This window comes from Phyllosticta citriasiana (genome assembly GCF_038021145.1).
Source record: "Phyllosticta citriasiana strain CBS 120426 chromosome Unknown IWZ02scaffold_15, whole genome shotgun sequence".
NCBI classification, from domain to species: domain Eukaryota; kingdom Fungi; phylum Ascomycota; class Dothideomycetes; order Botryosphaeriales; family Phyllostictaceae; genus Phyllosticta; species Phyllosticta citriasiana.
In genome coordinates, this window is record NW_027117292.1 from 363622 (window position 1) to 383765 (window position 20144).

The 20144-nt window shown below is 53.7% G+C and overlaps 5 protein-coding genes across 5 annotated transcripts; 1 reads left to right on the forward strand and 4 right to left on the reverse strand.

Moving 5' to 3' along the window:
- Positions 1-496: 496 nt before the first annotated feature.
- On the reverse strand, positions 497-8304 carry IWZ02DRAFT_87797 (armadillo-type protein). Its single transcript, XM_066771357.1, has 4 exons — positions 8097-8304; positions 7983-8047; positions 1240-7928; positions 497-1189 (listed from the first exon to the last, which is right to left on the reverse strand). The coding sequence occupies exons 1-4, from the start codon at positions 8150-8152 to the stop codon at positions 824-826; spliced, it is 7176 nt and encodes a 2391-aa protein (XP_066618991.1). The 5' UTR covers positions 8153-8304; the 3' UTR covers positions 497-823.
- Positions 8305-8476: 172 nt separating this feature from the next.
- Positions 8477-11295, reverse strand: IWZ02DRAFT_461821 (uncharacterized protein). Its single transcript, XM_066768237.1, has 2 exons — positions 11185-11295; positions 8477-11117 (listed from the first exon to the last, which is right to left on the reverse strand). Exon 2 carries the CDS (start codon positions 10936-10938, stop codon positions 8524-8526), a length of 2415 nt encoding a protein of 804 aa, XP_066618992.1. The 5' UTR covers positions 10939-11117; positions 11185-11295; the 3' UTR covers positions 8477-8523.
- A 110-nt stretch (positions 11296-11405) lies between these two features.
- Positions 11406-13182, forward strand: IWZ02DRAFT_461823 (uncharacterized protein). Its single transcript, XM_066768238.1, has 2 exons — positions 11406-11563; positions 11689-13182. Exons 1-2 carry the CDS (start codon positions 11448-11450, stop codon positions 12710-12712), a joined length of 1140 nt encoding a protein of 379 aa, XP_066618993.1. The 5' UTR covers positions 11406-11447; the 3' UTR covers positions 12713-13182.
- Positions 13183-16314: 3132 nt separating this feature from the next.
- On the reverse strand, positions 16315-17698 carry IWZ02DRAFT_508967 (FAS1 domain-containing protein; the record flags this gene model as incomplete). Its single annotated transcript, XM_066770461.1, has 4 exons — positions 16315-16582; positions 16708-17138; positions 17192-17381; positions 17436-17698. The coding sequence occupies 4 exons, from the start codon at positions 17696-17698 to the stop codon at positions 16435-16437; spliced, it is 1032 nt and encodes a 343-aa protein (XP_066618994.1). The 3' UTR covers positions 16315-16434.
- An 882-nt stretch (positions 17699-18580) lies between these two features.
- On the reverse strand, positions 18581-20138 carry IWZ02DRAFT_385106 (cation efflux family protein family; the record flags this gene model as incomplete). The annotated part of the gene is made up of 3 exons (XM_066765379.1): positions 18581-19310; positions 19367-19716; positions 19773-20138. 3 exons carry the CDS (start codon positions 20136-20138, stop codon positions 18581-18583), a joined length of 1446 nt encoding a protein of 481 aa, XP_066618995.1.
- Between the last annotated feature and the right edge of the window lie 6 nt (positions 20139-20144).

Here is a 20144-nt window from a genome sequence, read left to right on the forward strand (position 1 = left end):
TCGCATCAAACAAATGCATTTTTTTTTCATCCCAACCTAGCTCCGTCCTGCCAACCACCCAATCAGTCCAAGAAGATGAATCACGGAATGCACCGCCTCATCCATCCGCCCGCCGCGCCATCATAATCAGCCGTTCAGCAAAGACAAAAGGGGGTGAAGAAGTGGGATGAGGAGTCGCTAAAATCATTTTTTTCGGGTAAGGAGGCTCGCAACATTGTGAAAGCAAAAAAGGGGGAGGAGGTAGTGTCGTGATGAAGAGCTGCATTCAATTACGTAGAGCAGAGCGGGCGTCAATGCCCCAAAACACGACGACCGTGAACGGACCAGGAAGACAGTGGGGAATTAGAGAAACTGACTGGCAATTGGGACGAGATGGATGGAAAGCAATCAATCTAAGGCCAGGTGAGATGAACGGGATAGCAAGGAAAAAAGGAGAGGAAAGAGAAGAAAAGGCAAGGGGGGTCCGTAAAATTTTTTTTTTTTTGGGGGGGGGGGGGGGGTAATAGAGCAAATTCCACTAATTACGCCAGTCGTGATGCCCAGCCTAGATGAAGACCCAAGCAAAATCAAAGAAAAGGGAGCTCCCGATGATAGACCCCCGCCATGGCATTGCGCCAATCACACCGTGCTCCAGTCCCTTGGCTAATGTCGAAAGGAGAAAAGGGTCGTAATGGCCAATGGAGAAAGTTGACCCAAGAAAACCAAAGAGCAAGAATCGAAGTCGACGACCCAAAGCACTGATGAAGCATCGCCAACTTCCCCCCCTCCCCCCCTGGCCTGCGCGCTTCGCAAATCGTACACAACTGTCTTTTTTGATTGGGCTCTACCAGAAACTGCACCATCCAATGTAGTGCTGGCAAAGGTTCTCCAGGTTCGTCGCCTCGCGAATGAGGCGATCGACTTGGTCGTTGACTCTGAGCTCCTCGGAAGGCCGGAAGTCTCTGCCTGTGAGCTTTTGCTTGACGCGGCTCAGGACCTGCAACGCGCGCGCATTTTGCTCTTCCCTGGCCTCCGGATCGCCGGGCGGAACGATGCTCGAGCGGTGACGAGGCCTGAAAGACGATTCAGGACGCTCGCCAGGAGCGATCTCGGCGCCGATGATGCTGGCGCGGCGTTGCGATTGGAACGAAGGTTCAGGCGGCGACTCGCGATTGCCTAGGCGCCAGTTGAGGAGAGGGTCATGAATGAACTAGTTGAGGTTAGCCTTTGGACGGTCGAGTAGATGATAGAGTGACTTACAGCTTCAAGGACCGCCATGACGGACTCCTTGTTGGAACGCAACACGCGCATGACGTGCTCGCATGTGGTGCGGTAGCTACCTTCAATGTTGCTCACTTCCATCGCGTACGTGAGCATGCGGGTGAGACGGAATGGCACGCGCTCGGGGTATTTCTCTCGGTGCATGGCGACTTCGAAGCAGTCGCCAAAGTCAATGTGGATAATCTTGCCAGTGACCTTATCAAGCATCAGGTTGGACGGGTGGCGATCACCCAAGCCCAGGATGTATCCAACCATGGACATGACAGCAAGCGAACGCGTGTAGTTGGTTCGACGATCGAGCCAGGCCTCCGAGCTCTTGCTCTTAAGCCAGAGCACTCTGTACAGGTCTTGGCCGGTCGTGTTGTCCAGCGCGTATCCAAAGACTTCGACCTTTTGCATGAGCGTCAAGCAGTCGTAGTCAGGAGCCATTTGCAGCATGATTCGATGCTCAATGTTGAGCAAAATCTTACGACTCTCGCGGTATTCCCTAATTAGCACATGGAGGGTGTCGCTGTTAGGAACCCATCCGAGCAGACCAGACTGCGTCGACAACGGAATGGCAGGGTAGCGTTGAATGTTGAGGTGGCGCTTGCGACACTCGGCATCATGTTCAAGGAGTGTGTTGACGAGCCCAAACAGCTGCATGACGCGCTCATCTTGACGGATATCTTCGTGTCCTTTGAGAGCGTACATGTAGTTAATACCGTCGCTTCCCTTGATCACGAGCTTCCTCGGGCGCTGCTTGGACTGGATGACGGTCGACACGGGATCGAAAGACTGGATGCGAATGACAGGCTTGCCGCTCTGGTAAGTGCCTGGTACCGCAAGGTCGAGGTCATGAACGTCCTTCAGCTTCGGCGAGACGTATTGCAGCTCAAGCGTCATGAGCGATGGCAGCTGTCGAGCAATCTTGCGGAAGACTTGGTAGTAAAGGTCCCAAGCCTGGTTCAAGTCGCCTTCTTCGCCAGAGTTGCGGAAAGTCTGACACCAGTCACGTGCCTCTTGAAGCTCACGTCCGAATGACTGGATGAAGGAAATCTCACGCAAAGTTTCCGGACCTCTGTCGAGCATAGCATGAAGCGGCGCAAGAGTGGCAAACATGCCTTCGATATTGCGGTCGCCAAAGTACAGCCTCGATGCCTCCTCAAGCCCCTCGTGCCATTGCTCATGCCAAAGCACTGCAATGCGGATGAGTTCGTGACTAACGAGATCGGCCTGGTCCACAAGCTTGGGAGAGTGCTGGCGCATAGCGTCCATGAGAGCCGTAGCTGACCGTGATCTCCTAGATACGTCGGACTTCATCGAGACTGTCAGAGGGAACACCAGCGCCTGTGGATGAGCTCGTCCAACTTCGGACAACAAGTTGTGAATGGATTGCCGCACTCTGACATTTGGCTGGTTGATGCGCGCAAGCAGCTGTGGAATAACCTCAAGCCAGGTGTCAATGCTGACAGTGCCGACGCCTTCAGTGACGGCCGAATTGACTTCAGGGTGCCCACCATGAGCAAACCACAAGGTGAGCAAACGCAGCGTGTCTTGCAAAGAGCTGGTTGAAGACAGCGAAATGGACTTGAAGAATCCGTGAATGGCCGGAACAATGTGCTCGTGAACAGCGCTGGGAGGAAGCTCAGGAGTGGATCTTTCGGTCTGAGGCGTCATGGCGTTGACCACCTCAAAGTTGGCAAGAGCCCAGGCGTGCCATGCCTTGTACCAGTTCTGGTTGTATCTTGTCGCAGCTGCGTAGGAAGAGAGAATTTCGTGAACCTGCTCATGGGTCCAGTCGCCGTGATGAAGGTGGGTCTGCCACTCTCCTTGCTTGAGGTAGCATTTGGCGAGCAGCTTTTGCGTTTCGGCCAAGTCGTACTGTTGCGAGCCATGGCCGTGGTTTGAGTTGAGGCTGAGGCCATTGACCAAACCGTTGAGACCATGCACACCATTCACAGCGTGCACGCCATTGACGCCATTCGTCAAGGTGCCATTGGGACCCATGTTGTCCCTGGACTTTATTTGCAAGTCGTCGGCAACCCGTGCAGTAAAGTCCTTCAACAGGTCGAGGGCCTCCTCGTTGCGCTCAGAAGACCACATGAACTTGAACACGGCGTAGGAGATGGGATGCGGAATCTCATGCGCGTGATCCCGGACGTAGGTGAAAATGTCTTCGTGGGTGCCGCCCAAGAGGGATCGCAAGGATTTTTCAGCCACCCCAACTCTCTGATTTTTGCGACAGAGGTTCGTGAATTTGATCCACATGTGCATGTTTTCTCTCGGAGAAATGACCAATGCGCGCACCTTCAGCATTCTCTGCCAGACTTCGGGGTTGGGCTGACAGCCGCGCAGACGCTTGTCCCAAGTGGCCCGCATGCTTGCCTGCTTCTCAGGGTGGCTGTTGTTTTGCTTGTAGGTGATGATTTCCTCAAGCTCCGCAAGCATCTGAACACGAACAAGAGGCAAGTAAGCCCGCTGGTATGACTCCCCAAAGACGGCACTCAGCTGCGTGTCCAAGCCATCGCGGGCTTTGGAAATGTGCCTCTGCGCCTCCTCAAACTGGTTGCGGTGGATGGCCAAAATGGCACCGAAGAAGGACCAGTCGGGAGAGGACGACTTCATGACCGACAAGTATTGGTCCATCAATTCCCATTGACCAAGCGCCCAGGCAGCAGCTGCTGCCAGAGGAGCAATCGTCCTACGGTACTCTTGAGGCGCATGGATCCACTTGTCTTGAGCCAAAGTGGACAGGACTTCCCACTCGCCAAGTGCGTGAAGGCACTTCATCTTGCCCATGGTAATCTCAAACGAATCGGGCTCGTCCTTTTCACGCCGCTGGTAAGATTTGAGCGCTTCTTCCCACTTCTCCAGCTTTTCAAACCATGTCTCTTTAAGTTCCACGTCCTGGTAGTTTTGCGCTTTGCGGAGGATACCAAAGGCGGCGTCAGTCTGCTGAAGCTGGTTGTTGATGCTAATCAAGGCCTCAACGGCCCTAGCATTCTGCTCCGCATTGAATTCGAGCTCCTTGTAGTGCAGTGCTTTGGCGTATGCATGGCATCTCGCGGCGTACATGCCCAATGAGCGAACGTCGATTGGAAGTGCCTTGTCATCGTGCTCCATGAACTCTGCCAGATTGAGAAGGATTTGGAGGATTTCAGGTGGAATGTTGGGAGATGCCAACGCAATTTCAATCGATCTCACGAGTTCCTCCTGGTATTGGTCGTAAAGCTCGGTCCAGCAGCTAACAAAGGCCGAATTGAAGAGACTTTTGGCGATTGGGTTGTAGACGCTGGCGAGTGGCGTGCACGCACGAAGCGCTTGCTGTGGCGACTCCCTCAAGAGCTCGACGCTGAAGCGTCTCATCCATTCTATCCAATCCTCGCGTGTTGTCTTTTGGGTAGCATCCCAGGCATTTTTCAAATGTTGTTGATTGACTGCCAGCTTTTTGGTGGAGATTTCCGTCGAGTTGAGGTCCTCATCATCGTCGCCATAACGTTCATCTGGGCTGAGGTCTTGGGGGAGGGGCTCGCCTCTTTGGAGCTTTGACACGATGAGGGCATAATTCGAATGCGGCACCTTGTGTTGGACGAGGATCTTGTGGATTGTAGGGATGAAATGGATGTAGTCTGGGCCAAGCTGGAAAATGAGAGCGGATAAAGTGTCGAGAGCTGTCTGCTTGAGAGCATTGTCGCTACCCCCCAAGACGCGAGAAATCGGATGGATGATCATGGCAGCGAACTCCGAAATATTCACCTGACGAGAGAGGCGTCCAATCGTCTCGATTGCCGACTTTCGCAAGAGGTGTGGTTGGCCCGGCTTGTCGAACATGCGCACAATGACCGGGATGATGAGGTGCATGTACTCTTCGGCACTGGAACCAAATACCAAAAAGGCATGGAGGACACGTTCCGAAGGAAGTCGCTTTACGGAACTGTCTTGATCAAGCACTCCCAGCATCAGGGGGAGGACGTTTGCAAGATAGATCTTGAACTCTCCTTCCAGAGCTCGAGCGATGGCCTCGATGAGCGACAGAATCGTGGCTTGGAGTTGAATACCCCCATTCCAAAACTCCTGAACCGTGTCCAAAATCGAGGTCAAGAAGGGTCGGATGTGTTGCCGCACGATTCTGACGAGTTGACTCAACTGGTTAAAGTAACCTTCGACACGGCCCGCTGGCGCTCCTCTTATGACGCCCAGAAAGCCAGGGACCACCTGTGGAAGAAAAGGCACACACTTCAGTCCCATGGTAGCGTAAATATTCATCACCGCGTCGACCACAGCCGAGTGATATTGCTGTAACGAGGTGTCTTTGAGAAGTCCCATGAGCGTGTTGATCACGACCGTGGGGTAGAATTCCTCGTTGGAGGGAGTGATGCCGCTCATGATCAAAGAAACGTCAGTCACCGCTTGTGCCTCTGCCATGAGGTTGTACTCAGGGGACTTTTCAACAATGTTCTGGTACTCGTCGGGATCCAAAGCACCAAGAACACCCATGAGCTTGACGGTCTCTTTCCTAAGGGTATTTGCCGGCTCCGTGCGGACAATGTTGATGAGGATCGTGAGAAGCTCCGTGTGTTCCTTGTATGGTTCTATCACGTAACCAGCGTTGGCAGCCAATTGGCTTAGCGTGATCAAGGCAGCCATCCGCTTGGACTCGGAGCTGAGGTCCTGGAGATTTTCAATGATTATCTCCATGAGTTCAGGGACATATTGCTTCATATCATCACCACCAACTCCGGCAAGATCACCAATCGCTTTCAAGGTCGTAGAAGCAACCTCTGGATTGTGGTCCCTTGCTTTTGGCAACAGGACTGTGATCATGGGATCCACGTACGGCTTGATCAACTTTGACGAAGCACCAACAAGGGTACTGATTAGCCTTGCACTCTCTTGTTTGTCGCGTGCACTGTTTGAGTACTCGATTTCCGTCAAAAGCTGGACGAGCACTTTGCGCAGCGAGGGGAAGACGTATGCTGGGTTGACCGAGGTCAAACGCCCGATAATGTTCATGGCGGCCTCCCGTATCTCGAATACTTCGTCATTGAGGGCCAAGAAGAGGCTTCGGACATTTTCAGCCTTGCCAAGATGACGATCGAAGCGATAGTCGAGAGCTCTGAGGACGGTGTGACGAATATCAGGGTCGACATCTGCCACACCACAAGTCAAGAGCTTCTCAATGACGTCTCCGACTACCTGAATAGCATGCTGACTTTGTTGGGTCACGATGGGATCGGCAATGAAGAGCTGACAGGCAGTGAGGGCGGCAGCCTTGCGAATTTCCCGGTTGTCAGCCTCGACGTATCTGATTGCAACATCGCGGACGAACTCGTTCAGCACGTGTCCGGAAAAGTTGAAGTCGCCGAGCGTCTTGAGGGCCAGGGCAATTTCTCCTTCCTTTTGTCGAATGACCTCAGCGGTCTTGTGGTCGCGATTCCAGATCTGGGGAGGTGGAGCGTTGTGATGCTGCGGGCTGCCCATAGGCACGAATGGTCTTCCACAGAGGACCTGGCTAAGAAGGTCAAGAAGACGCTCTTGGATGGCAGCCCGACTTGACGGCACATAATGCGCCATGTCCACGAGGCACTGCGTGAGAGGGTCGCTGAGTCCACATGAGAACATGGGATCAAGGAGAGAATCCACGTGCTTGCTGAGCGCCTGTTCAACTGCGATCGCCAGCATGCTGAGACACTCAAAAATTGCGGGCTCTTCCTGCGCCCTGTATCGCGTCTTGCGAATGAGAGTATTCTTAATCACATTTAGCGTGCCGTCAATGTACTTGCCAAAGTGGCTGCCAACAGCGCCGGCGATTTTGCCGACGACAATGAATGCTGCGCTGCGGTCCTTGTTCTCTTCGCGCAAGAGACCTTGGAGATGGAGCATGCAGGTATGCAGGTAATGTTGGGAGAAGTCGTTTGGAGAGTATGCGGCAAGCAGCGGGATGGTGATGATTACTTCCTGCCGGATGAGTAGGTCTCTGTGGTCCTTGTAGCGCAAAACATTATTGCAGGCCTCGATGTACCTCGTGCCATGCATGAACATGGCACCTCTTCTCAGCAACTCCTTCATGGCGAGGATGGAACCGTGAATGGACTCGACTGTATTCACCGAAAAGCCGTGGAGAACTTGCTCGTATACCTTGTTGAAAAAGTGTGATCGCATCTGCTGATCGCGCGCAGAGATGATCTCCAAACAGGAACTGATGGCTTCTGCAGCGGCCTGTCGAATGCGGACCTTCGGATCTCGCAGAGCGTACCAAATGACCTCGAAGATTTGAGCAACCCATTGGTACATCAAAGTTGGCGAATTTTTGGCCAGTTCCCGCAGGTTCGACACGGCGGCGAAGCGGCGATTCTCCTGGCGATCCATCTGCAGCCATTCCAGTGCGCTCTTGACCTCCGCTTCCACAAGCTCCGCAGTGAGCGTTCCTCCAGGTTTTGCCAGTCTTCCCAGCGCGTGTGACGCAGCGTCGATGGCGGCATTGTCGTTGCCCTGTGATATGGCGCGCAAGTAGCTCGCAAATCGCGTTGTCTTTTGGCCGGCGTCATCGCCTTTGAAGTCGATAAGTTGGTCGAGGGCTTGGATACCGCCGAGTCGTTCATTTGTTTCGCTTCCTTGCACTACAAGACCATTTATCCGATTGCATACTCTGTCGTAATAATTTGCGAATTGCCCGGGGGGCAGTTCTGGGACCAGAGGTAAGCTTGGAGGGTTTGGACATTGTTTTGGAAGCTACTTGCCTCGATGGGCGGCCTCCAGGCTCTGGCGCAGATTCTTGGCCGCATTCTCTCTCACATCGCCGTTCCTGGTAGTGTTAGCCTCTACCGCCAGGCTCAGGGTGTCTGGTGCAATACCTCGACTTCAGTTCATTGAACAACCGGTCCACGGTCTCGGGCGAAGCTTGCGCCATGTTGACAGTGGCCTCGGGGCCGTTCAGTGTCGCGGGGAGAGGAGAGTATCTGCCATCCGAGGGTGGATGTCGGCGCGAATCAGGAGTATGAGGTCGAGATCTTTTATAGGGGTGGTGGGGACGAGGGTTGTTGTTGCGCCGTAAGCTGTGTTGCGTCGAAGGTGAACTTGGGCAGCTTCGTCATGTGCTCTGGGAGACCATCCCTTGATTCCCCGAGGTTTAGCCGATTGGACCCCTGCCCGCCCGCGCCTTCCCACCTGTACCCCGCGCTCTGCCCAATCACGTCACGACTTGGTGATCAAGTGCACATTCCCGGTCATGTTGGTCCAGATCATGCATTTTGCTAGCTGTCTAGGTACTCTACTTTACTCTTACTCTCCATCCGAGTCTGCAAACATGTCTTCAGCCTTGGGTCGCTTTCTACGCGCTTTGGCTGCCTCTGTCTCACCAGCTAACCCCCTTGAGTCATCCTGCACCGGCTGAATGTGAGACCCATTTTGTCCATTTCTCTCCACATCTTGACCGTTGGCCTCGCCTTGTTTCCCCGTTGCAACGTCCTCCATTGGCTCCCCATCCACATCATCTGCCTCCATCGGTTCGCCATCCACATCTCCATCCATGGGCTCGCCATCCACGTCGTCGCCAGCCATAGGCTCTCCGTCCACGTCTTCGTCAGCATGATTTCCTTCAGGGGATGCCGCAGGTTTGCTCGGTTCTTGTTGAGGTGGAGTGTTCACGTCTACCGTTTTCCATTTTGATTTTGTCGCTGCCTTGGCCGCTTCTTGCTCAATCTTCTCGGCTGCCCTCTTTTCCTCTTCGGTGGGCGGTGGGTTGTTGAAGATTTCCACAAAATGCGCCAGACCCGCTGGTGAGAAGACATTTCCACTGTCCCAAGCATTCAGGAGATTGTTGATGCTGCGCTTCCACTTTTCAGCCCTGAGCCGGCCCCACTGCAACTCTTTGTCAAGTCGCCCCAGATGCTCAAAGACCTTGCGCTTTTTGAGTGCTGCTTCGAACCATTCTCGGTAGCGCCATGCTTGTCTGACGCCCGAGATGCCGCATGAAGCAAAAATGTCGGAAATAATGAATAGGCCAATCAACTTGGCCGACGAGGGATCATGCTCGGGCTTCTTCTCGCCCCGCGCCTCCGCTTCTTCGTCCTCCTTCTTCTCCTCATCTTGACGGGCCTGGAAATCAGGGTTGGCCTTGGTCAATGCAAACGGCTTCATGATGTTGTCGATGAGCATTCCCACGATTTCGTCGGCTCCCTTATCCGCGTGGCTAATGGCAAACGCAGACACCCTTGCAACGTCTCCTTTACGTAGTCTTGCTGTGGCAATGGGCAATCGAGCGAGTAGGTGGGTGAGTTTCGTCTTTTTCAAGGGGTTGAGGAAGGTCTTCAGATCGTCCTGATCGAATCCGCTCTCGGGCTGCGCGGCACCGATGTTTGGCCTTCTCGACTCATCATCAGATGCCTCTTCGTCAGAGGAGTCGTAGTCCGGATCTGTCACAATGTCCTCAAACTTCGTGGTGAATTCGAAAGGAAGCTGTTGTTCTGGAGCAACCCAAGGCGCACACTCTTGGAAGAGCTTCTGCTCAAGGGTCCTGAAGCGCGTGCTTCGTGATTCGTCCCCTGTGATTACCTGCCAGAGCCGCCACCTATACCAAACTCCGGCTGGCGATCGCGGATTCCAGAGCCACTCCCACCTCTGACTTCGCTGGACATCTGGACGGCTCATGAGCAAGGCTTCGAACTCAGGGCCTAGATTGATGAGCGACTCGATGGTCCGGTTGATCAGCTTGACCTGCTTAAGATCGGAAGGTGGTCTGACCGTGACTTGAGTTGGCACCGAAGCTCTGTCATATTGGCCGTGATAGCCCGGTGATCCATAGGATGCCGGGGGCGGAAATGCGCCGCGCAATGAAGGCGGTGGTGGTGCTCGACTGAAAGACGCCCCTTGTGGATTGGATGCGACTTTGGTCTTGGCACCAAACGGCTGGGATAAGGAAGCAATTGTTGGGAGATTGGCAGTGGAAGATTCCAATGCTGCCGAGGACAAATGCCGTGAGATGGACAGATTGAATCCAAAGCCAAGATAGCGTTTCTCCAGGACATTGACGACCGCATCAATATCCTTGGCCGGTGTGTTTGGCGCAAGGGTTACGATGGCTGAAGCTGATCTCCGGTCCATCGATCCAGAATCTTGAGATGGCGTGATTCTCACAGCTTCCACTGAGAGCGTCGATGGAACCAACTTTCGAATTTCCGCCTGAGTAATGTTTGGTGGGAGAGACGACAGGCGCATAGTAGGTTTGGGTACCGCTTTTTCTGTGGTCTTTGAGCCTGTGCCAGCGTCGTCCTCCTCATCATCCGACTCTTGAAAAGCTTTTGCTGCATCGATTGGACCGCTCGAAGCGTTATGTCCAAATATTGCTCTGCTTTCTTCTCTTGGTGCCCCATCGAAAGCCATCTTCCTTGAAGGAAGCGGCGGTCCTAATGTTCCTGGTCCACTGGCACCCCTCGGTCCGCGTGGAGCAAAATGTCTGCCCGTGCTCATTCGAGAGGGACCTGAGCTACTGGGTATAGGGCTGGGGTCTTCATCATCGTCAACTCCAAACGATTTGCGAAAATCTTCGAGAGTAGCTTTTGTTTCCTTGAGGTCTCGCAATCGCTTCGCTTCAGCTTCTTCGCGCTGGCGCTCGCGCAAAGATTTCTTGCCCGGCGCGCTGAGCTTTTCCGACACATCAAAGAGATCCTTCATTCCAGATGGCTCTTTCTTGTCCATGATGAACCTCGAGAAACTTTTGCAAACGGCGGATGAACGAGTGAGAAGGGACGAGGTGTATGCGGTGGAAGCGTAGTTGAAAAGGAAGCAAATTTAGCAGCGAATGCTATCGGGTTACGTGGGACATGAGGAGACGAGAGCTGATTTGCAGCTGGCGATAGGTAGGGTCGCAGTGAATCCTTGCAAAATGTTAGTAGTGGTAGTCCATGCCAATTGTATATTGATGTCGAATCTTTTACGGCCTACCGGTCTCGAAAGTTGGTCGACCAGAATGCCTGAGCAGCGAGCGATGGCGAGAGAAAGCTCAAAGCTGTGAATGCAGCAGGCTTCTTGATGACCTGAGGTGCGAGGGATGCCGGCCAGGCCACCTGCACGCTCGGACATTGGTGATCTCCATCCATCACCGAAGTAATTCCGACGCAGGCATGTGAGACCGCGCGAGCGCGCCGTACTCTCTCAAAGTAACCATCCGCTTTTCTCACCACAACTCTCTACTCACATCAACAATCATGTCGTCAGCTGGGAATCTTCAAGCGCTCCTGCGCTTTCTCACTCAAGATGCCAAAATCCCGTTGTCAGCTGCCATGGGCAAGATCCAAGAGCTTCAGAAGGCAGGCCTTTCAAGGTATGACGCAATGCATTGTGGACGCGCCGCGACCTACATGACCCGTCAACAACCCACCCACTGACTATGGCTGGACTTTGCATTCGCAACGCATCGGCACCAATCTAAAATTAATGGTTCGGCAGTCCGACCGACATTTCCAAAAGCAAAGTCGAGGTCCTCCAAAATGTGTTTCAAGATGAAAAACTGGCAAAGCAGGTGTTGAGCGCTGCAAAACGCGTCAGCAAGAAGCGCATTTCCTCGACCGATACTGGAGCGAGCAAGAAAGCAAAAGTGGACCATCCGCCGGGCTCTCCGGCAGCCGTTGAAGCATCGCTGGAGCTGCCCGATCCTGTCACTGATGAGTTACAACTGCGAAATACCATCCTGGTGACAAACAGAGCACCTTTGCTCATGGCATTCGCTTTTCAACTTTTGAAATACACCAAGCCCGAACAACCGCCTTCTAGCCGTCTGAGCCTGGCTCAAGCCGTTGTCAGCGCGAACAGCAAAACCAAGGCAATCAGTATCGGACTCGAAAAAGGCAAGACTGCAGAGCAGGAGGGCTGGGGCGAAGGGCAGCCTATGGCCAAAGTTATGGGCAGAGAAATTCATGTGATGAAACGTTGGGGATGCGAATGGCGCTCTGAATATGACCCACAGGACAAGGCGAACACATCTCACGAACCACTGGAACAGACCGTGAAGCAGGGAGGTTCTGACGGCATCAAGCCTGAAGCATCTCCACGGGTCAAAGAGGAGCCTTCTCCTTACGAACCGCCTCTGTGGGGAGTTGACCTCGAAGCGCTTCGGACGAAAGTTGGACCCTCCAAGCAAGCATTGTCGAACCCAAGTGGCCTTCCAATACACAACGCCGAGTCTGCACGCGACTACCTACTCAAATCGTTCAACGCTCCTGATCAGACGAAATACAAACAATCGGATGCTTTGAAGCAGGCCGAGAAGGAGCATAATCTTCGCCTCCTGCTGGGAGCACTGGATCTTTTGCTTCAGTCCTGGGCCAAAACTTTGAACGAAGAAGATCTGGATAAGAGGGCTTGGAATTGGTACGCCGCCGTTCGGCCACGTATAATGGGAGGAATCGCCGGTTGGGGAGAGAGAAATCAGGTCAAGCTTGCTGCACTGCTCGATTTGAGGAAGCCTGGATAGCCGAATGTCGCCTCTCCATGGATCACCAGCGAAAAATCAAGTTGATGATCAAGGAGAGCATGCTTCTACGCCACGGATTAGTGTAGCAGCGGTTTATGCTTTAATGGCTCTGATACTAAAGCGCTTACTTGGGATTCGAAAGTTACAAAAGATTGATGAGACTTTCCTCATTCGAAGTGCTCACCTAACATTTGCCGCTCCAATTTTAGTCCTCCAAGTTAGTTAATTGGCAAGCCACAAGTTAACATCATGTTTACTTGTGGCGCCACCATGGGTGCGGAAAGAAATGAAAATTCCTGAGTTAATCCGCGGTGTTGAATGACAGTTCCCTCGGCACAACATTGGCAGCGACCAAACTCTTTTGCGGTGCAGCCTTACTTTCAGGCAATAACATAGCTTTTGACACCCATTATAGCGCCTTCAAACCCATTTGCGGACTGGCTGCTGGTTCCAGCAAGAGTGGCGAAAATACGACAACCAGAGTTTCGTTACAACTTGCCGCTCTCAAAAAGCTACCCCTGTCTCGGTTATCAGGGGTCATCACGGCACGATTCAGTAGTTGCGTGAACTAAGCCGCCGAGCTGGGAATGCTTTGAACCGTCTACAGTAATGCTTACGAATGTAAACGAACTTTCTCACTAGCAGCATGCAGAAGCTGTCACTCTCGAACTTCAGCTCTGACACTTGGCTACTCGAGCGCCACCTCGTCACCGGAACGCAGTCTTGCAGACGGAATGCTCTTCAATGACAGTGCATTAAGGGCGCAGCATCGTAGCTATACTGGGAAAATTCCCGAGACCATGTGAAATGGTGCCGTTTAGGCAGTTGACGAGATCTGCGGGGCGACGCGCAAAGTCAATCAACCCCTGGACGACTCATCACCCCGCACGCCAATCTGATCGCCAAAAGGGTCTCAAGCCACCGCGGACGCACGCGTGCATATTGTTTCTATTCTGTGCCTTATTTAGCAGCCTTACCTGGTATGCCCGGCGGCACAGCACGCAACCTGGCCCCGCGATGGAGCCATGCCACCACGAGCGGAGACTCGAAAAAGAAAGCCGCTCCGAGCCGTTTGGCTGCTGCGTGCCCGGCGGCTTGTCTCGCTCGTCGGCCAGCCAGACTGCTTGATTCAAGCATCGGCTCTTTGAACTGAGCTGGGGCTGGGCGGATTAAGCTTATTGTACCTATGCCCGCCGGCAGCGGGATGGCTCGTAAATCGTACTGCGGTACGACTTTGGACGAACGAGCGGCGCAAAGGACTGGCTTCTTGGGTACCGGTACAGTTGTTGCTGCTCTCTGCGTGATCGATTGAACACTTGCAATGCTTGCGTGGAATTTCTTTTTCTTACTGCCTTCTGCATGTCTGGAGATAAATGCCTGTCGCCGGCGAAGGACAACAAAGTAATACATCACGCGATCTCTGGGCATACTCCTCCACGATGGCTTCAAAGCTATCTGAAATGAGCAAATTCGCACTAAACACTGACAACACATCAGCAAGCGGACGTGACAAAAAAGAGGCTGGCGCCGCCAATGCCAACACCTCCGCCATGCCAGCACCAGCCAAGCCCAGCAGCACTCGATGCAAACCCGCCAACCCGCCAACCACCGACGCTCCCAATACGCTCAAACTCTGTGGGCCTTCGCTGTCGGCGGAGAAAAAGCAACGGCCCCCGTCGCCACCGACACCCTGACAGCAGGAGCGGAAAATGCACGGCGGACCAAGGCGGGCTGTACCAACACGTAGTTTGGTTTGTCGATGCAGCTGCCGCCGCGTATTGGAAAAACAGACGTGGGCTGAACCTTTTCACTTGCCTCGTCGTCCCTTGTTTTGCTCAACTTTTTTGTGTTTGCGCATCGCTACCGACATGCAGGTAAGCAAGTATCGGACAGGCTGACTGGCCGGCTGGCTGGGGTCGGAGCAGTTGGGGAAAATACGTCCGTACCAACAACATGTCTACTTCGTCGAGCAAGCAAGTGAGCAAGCAAGTAAGCAAGCTCGTTTGATTTGACTCGTGACACATGCCAGTACAAATGGCTTAATTTGTGCGCTCGTCCCCCTCTCCAGCCTTTGCTCTCCAGACAGACAGGTCCAGCCAAACGCCCAACCAACCACTCTCGGATCGTCCCGCTCGCCTGGCTCCACCACCTCTGCTGCCGCTGCTGCTGACCCCTGGCCCTGGCTGGCTGCTGCCGCGCATGCATTCGACGATGCCTAGGGTGTGGTGTTGGTGGGCGTGGGCTGGGTTGGGACTGCAAACGCGGCGAGCTAAAGAGCTTACCTTAATGCCAGGTTCCTCGCGGGAACATTTGCCGAGATGAAAAGAAAACTGCAGGGGCATGGATGTTTGCTCGTCGTGGGCGCGGAGGAGGAGAGAGAGGGGCGGGCGGAGAAGCGTTGTGCGAAAGCGGCGGGTCGAGCAGGGATGGGGAGGCTGTGTTGGGAGTTTGTGTCCGGACGACGGACGGGTTGCAGTGGCGTTGGATTGCGCCGGTCTTCTGTTTAGCGGTGTTGGAATTTTCTGCTGTGAAGAGATATTGTAGAACTGGTGAATGAATTGGAGATGTAGCTGATACTGATCTTCTCTGACTGAACTGCACGTTATGTGTTCCTCTGCTCGGTTTGTTCATGATGACTGTGTGCTTTGACATGTTATAAATTCTGCACCGTTGGATAGAAGTAGTCGAGGCAGATTTTCACAGCGAAATCTTTGTCTACCGGTCTCTGCTCACTTCAATCCCCTCGAGGCGCCTTCTTCATTCACGCATGCAGCGAGCAATCGAGTGTCTCAGATGACTTGATTGGGCGGTCTGAAAGACCAGTATCCACTGACCAACAAAATGGTCGCTGAAAGACTGACGCAAAGGAAATACACCAACAGAAGGACAAGCCAAAAGAAGCTCGTAATCACAAGATTATTGCTGCTGCGAACCACCACAGTTACCCCCGAGAGATATTTAAATGCAGCAAAACACCACCGGAGATCGACTTACAAGTCCGTTACCTCTGTCGTCTTGTTTCATCCGAGAAACGAAAGAGAGGAAAGAAGGAACACCCCTGGGCACTAAGCATTACCATTTCCATCCGCAGTATTTCGACAAGGGGGTTGGTAGAGAGGGAAAGCTGCCAGAACGCGAAGCCACGCAGTGTCTCCCACCTGATGGCGCATGGCGATCGCAAGAGGTTGTCGTGATTTAGATAGCGGCGCCGAGAACCAGAGCCGCAAGACCAGCAGCCATGGCCTTGTCAATGCCCATGACTGCCCAGTTGGCCACGGCAGCTCCGGTAGAGACGACTGGCGTATTTGTCGGAGTGGGAGCGCCAGGAGCGGTGAAGTTGGTTCCGGGGACGGTGACATTGGTCTGGTTGTTCATGCCGCCACCAACCATACCTCCTCCCGCTCCGCCAGCGCCCGGGCCTGTACCGGCGCCAGCTTGACCCGAGGGTTGAAGAACTCTGTTGGTAAGGGAATCGTGTGTTAGTTTTGATTTTGGCGTGCAACATTCACGGACATGAAAGAAACGAATGACGGTGAGAAGAAAGGAGAGGAAGGCTCCAGTACGCCCTTGGATTCTGGACGGTGTTCGCCGCGGCTAATTCGAACTCGGAAGAGGCGGGGGACGACAGAAGATCGGAGGTAATGGCGGTGGGTTTTGCAGGATTAATGAAAGGCAACCGTGATGGTCGACGCAATCCCTTGTCGTTCATGCTGTAACTTTTCTTAGGCCTCGTACGGGTGATTGGTGCCGCAGGACCCACCCTTGAAAGAATACTTCTTGCGCCGACCACCTTTTTGTCCTGGTCCGGTATTTCCTCCTCCGGTATTTCCTCCTCCGGTATTTCCTCCTCCGGACGGGGGTAGGAGGACCCTAAGTGGAGTAAAAGGCCGTGTGAGGACGCGCGCATACAAACAAGACTGACCAAGGGGCGCAAGGACGGACGGGAAAACAGAGGAAAGGCCGGGGGAGAAGTGCATGCTTGGAGTGGTACTTACTTTTCAATCACGTGGGCGACGCCATTCTTAAGAAGCACATCAGCAGTGACGACTTTGGCATCATTGATGGTGATCGTGCTGCCGGAAATTTTAACAGTAACCGCATCGCCATTCACAGTGCTAAGTGTAAGACCATCCGAGAGAGTTTGGCTATAGCCAATGGTGCGTGAGACGATATGGTAGGCTAGAATGTTGCGAAGGTCCGGCAGGGAAATTCCATGAACAGTGCTCGCGATGGCATTGAAAGCCTCATTGTTGGGAGCAAAGACAGTGATGTCGAAGCTAGAGTCAACAAAACCGTCAAGTTCGGTCGCGTCAAGGACTTCAACAAGCTTGTTCAGACCAGCCACCAATGCAGTCTCGGAAGTCGTTGCCGGAAAGGCCAAGACCCCGTCGACGAGGTGGGCTACACCACCCGTAAACCTAACATCCTGCGGGAAAGATCAGTTTGACCAATTCAACCATGATTGATCAACATGCTCACAGCCTTAGTGACGGTGGACTTCTTCAAAAGTCCGGAAGTGAAGACAACGCTACTGCCCTCAGCGGCAACCTTGACTCTTTGCCCGCCGGTGACAAGCGAATATTCCGGGTTTGAGAGCAAGGTAGCAGGAAACACTGGTCCTGGGCTGCCTGTGATGGCCGCAGAGTCATAGATACCAGTGATCACATGGCTTTTACTGGGTTAGCGGTCTGTGACAAATTTCAAAAGCACGCACCAAACTTACTAAGTGATCAGATTCTCCACAAGATCTCGGTTCTTGTCTGCGCCTGGATTCTCGCTGAGGAACTTGTTGAACGCGTCGTTGGTGGGGGCGACAACAGTGATATCATGCGCCTGGGACAACAACTCTACGAGATCCTGATACTTAGTGATCAGGGACTTGAGAGTCGAGAGCTCAGGAGTAGTGTTCAAAATGTCGATAATGGTCTGAGCATTGACTGAGGCGAAGCCGGCGAATGCCGCTAGAAGGACGTTCTTGAAATGCATCTTGAGGGCTGACGATGTGGACTTCGACACTTGCAGCAAACAGGGAAAGGGCACACCTCATATTTAAGCAAGCACGATTCGAGAAGGTATCCCCAAAACTAACAGTTTATTTGACTAGGATGCTTCGCCGCATACTCCGACCCATCAAGCAGGCTGGCCCGTTGGCTATGGCAGAGTCAAAGACATTGGCGCGAGGGGCGCGAGGCACGAAGGAATGGATGACGACTATACTAGACCATTCAGACGACCCAGGCATTGGTAGTTTCCGTGAACGGCTCGTCCGGATGCCTCGCAAAACCGGCCAAGCTCACTATTCAAGGCTCGGGAGGGGCGGGGACCGGCCGCTGTGAAGCACGTATATTGACGGGGGTTGGTGCTTAGTTTCCAACAGGCTGAAGCCCCGAAGCGAATATGCGAATAACGTAAGGAACCGGTCCATGACGAATAATTGGTAATTGAGGTGCCAAGAGGGAAAGTCGACTGTTGGACACCAGCCGTTAAGCGACTTAAGGTTCGATCAAGCAGGCGTGGTCGGCAGACAGGGATCAAGGACCGCGATCTCGCGGCCGGGATCCACCCTGGAAGAAGACGGAAAAACATCCAAGATTTCTGCCATGGCTCGCGAGCTTTTGAAGAGAGAGGGCGTGGCTGTGGCTGAACAAGTGTGTATGCCGTCGGAGATGAACGGTCTCCGCTCCACGTGACTTCAGGAGTACATTGGAGAGAAGAAAAGAGTCTCAGCCAGCCTTGCCACAAGACAGCAGTTGACATCATTGACCGGATAGCAGACGTTGAGCATTGCCGCAAATGTGGATTTGCTGCGGTCAGTGCTCTGGGTCGTGGGCAACAAGCCCACCCATGAGCGTGTTTAGTTTATTCTTTTCAGTCCTTGTCCAATAGCACTTGAGTACTCACTTCCCATCTTTGCCCACCAGCGCCATACCCTCCGCCAAGCTTGTTGCGCACAAGACTTTGGATCCGCTCCCGCAGCCTAGCCATGTCATCTAAACTTCTAACCCGCAGTTTGAAGTTTGCTTGACACAGACCATAGTGGACTTGCCAAACTTTGGCTTCTTCGACATTCGATACGGCAGGATCGGCTTCGATCATACGCAAGAGACTCTCCAGGCCGGGGCCAGAGTAAGACATCATAAGTATGCGGCCAAGGTTCCACATGAGTCGGCAGCCCAAGGTGGTCATGGAGATGGCGACCGTGGCAGTGATTGTACGGTCCATCCAAATGTACATCTTGATGGAGAGCAGCGGGAGGAGTAAGAGGAGAGAGGAGCACGAGAGGGTGAGAAAGTGAGATGGATTGCTGAGAACCGACGGTAGGGATTCGAGGTATGCAAAGCGCAAGACCTTGGAGATGCGGGCGTGATTCTTGAGCACAAGTGCCGAGATGAGCGTAGCGACGATGGCGGCTAGGGCAGCAGTATCGACACTGCCAGCCGAGACTCGCTCATCTGAATGATCCGGATGGGAATGATGGGCTTCATGACCACCGCTGTTCTCGAGAGCATGCTGCAGATTATGACTGACCAAGTCAAAGCCTGTAAAAAGAAGAATTACAGCCATTGCCAGACCCGCAAGCACCTCAAATCTCTCAAACCTAGATCGCTGTCAGACATGTGCCCAGGCTGGGTTCTACCCGTGGGCCTAACGTACCCAAACGGCCGCTTCAGGCTCGTTCGTCTCCAACACTCAAAGTTGCTCCCAATGTCTGCAATGCAGCAAACCCCGGCGCCGACAAAGTCATAGAACATGAGGTGCGACAAGGCCGTCATGGCAGTCGAGCCTTGGGCGCTGTATTTGACATAGCCGCCCACAAGCAAATGGCACCCGCACCAGAGGACTCGGAGCTTTTGCTCGGGGGTCATGCTGCTGCGGACCTCGGCGAAGGTGGGCAGGGGAAGTGATGCCGGGACTTTGAGGGGTTCGCGGGGAGTGGGCTCGAGGAAGATCTGGTGGGAAACACTACTGTGTTTGTACTTGTGGCCGCGACGTCTTCCAAGGTCCTGAGAAACGACTTAGCACAAACCGCGCTTCTGGGTCAATTGGAAGGCCCGCTCACAGATTTGGGAGGAGATTTGCCGCCCACGACATATTGCTGCGGCTGGAAGTTGAACGGGTTCCTCGAGAGTTCTGGGCTGTTTCCGCCCGAGGCAGCGCCGTCTCCAGAAGAAGACTCCATGGAGGTATATCTCGTAGGCGTGCGCGGAGAGAGTTGTCCTCGGGAAGAGCTCGATGCGCCAGCGGCTGGTGCTGAGACGGTCTGAGGAAAGGTCGCAGAAAGCGGTGAAAGGGCATCGGGGTCCTGCGATAGCTCGACGAGCGGAGGAGGCCCGTTCAATCCGAGGCCCACTTGGTGATCATCGTCGGAAGAGGGCGTGGGCGTGCGCGGTGGGACAAGAATCGGGATGTCGGAGGCAGAAGGCATGGCGAC

What these genes read in the sequence shown, in the direction of transcription:
- IWZ02DRAFT_461823 (XM_066768238.1), top strand. Translation starts at nt 11,448, where the DNA reads ATGTCGTCAGCTGGGAATCTTCAAGCGCTCCTGCGCTTTCTCACTCAA. An exon ending in CAGAAGGCAGGCCTTTCAAG is followed by an intron (nt 11,564 to 11,688) that starts GTATGACGCAAT and finishes ATGGTTCGGCAG; the next exon opens with TCCGACCGACATTTCCAAAA.
- IWZ02DRAFT_87797 (XM_066771357.1), bottom strand. Translation starts at nt 8,152, where the DNA reads ATGGCGCAAGCTTCGCCCGAGACCGTGGACCGGTTGTTCAATGAACTG. An exon ending in CCTGGAGGCCGCCCATCGAG is followed by an intron (nt 7,929 to 7,982) that starts GCAAGTAGCTTC and finishes CTCTGGTCCCAG; the next exon opens with AACTGCCCCCCGGGCAATTC. An exon ending in TCATGGCGGTCCTTGAAGCT is followed by an intron (nt 1,190 to 1,239) that starts GTAAGTCACTCT and finishes AACCTCAACTAG; the next exon opens with TTCATTCATGACCCTCTCCT.
- IWZ02DRAFT_461821 (XM_066768237.1), bottom strand. Translation starts at nt 10,938, where the DNA reads ATGGACAAGAAAGAGCCATCTGGAATGAAGGATCTCTTTGATGTGTCG.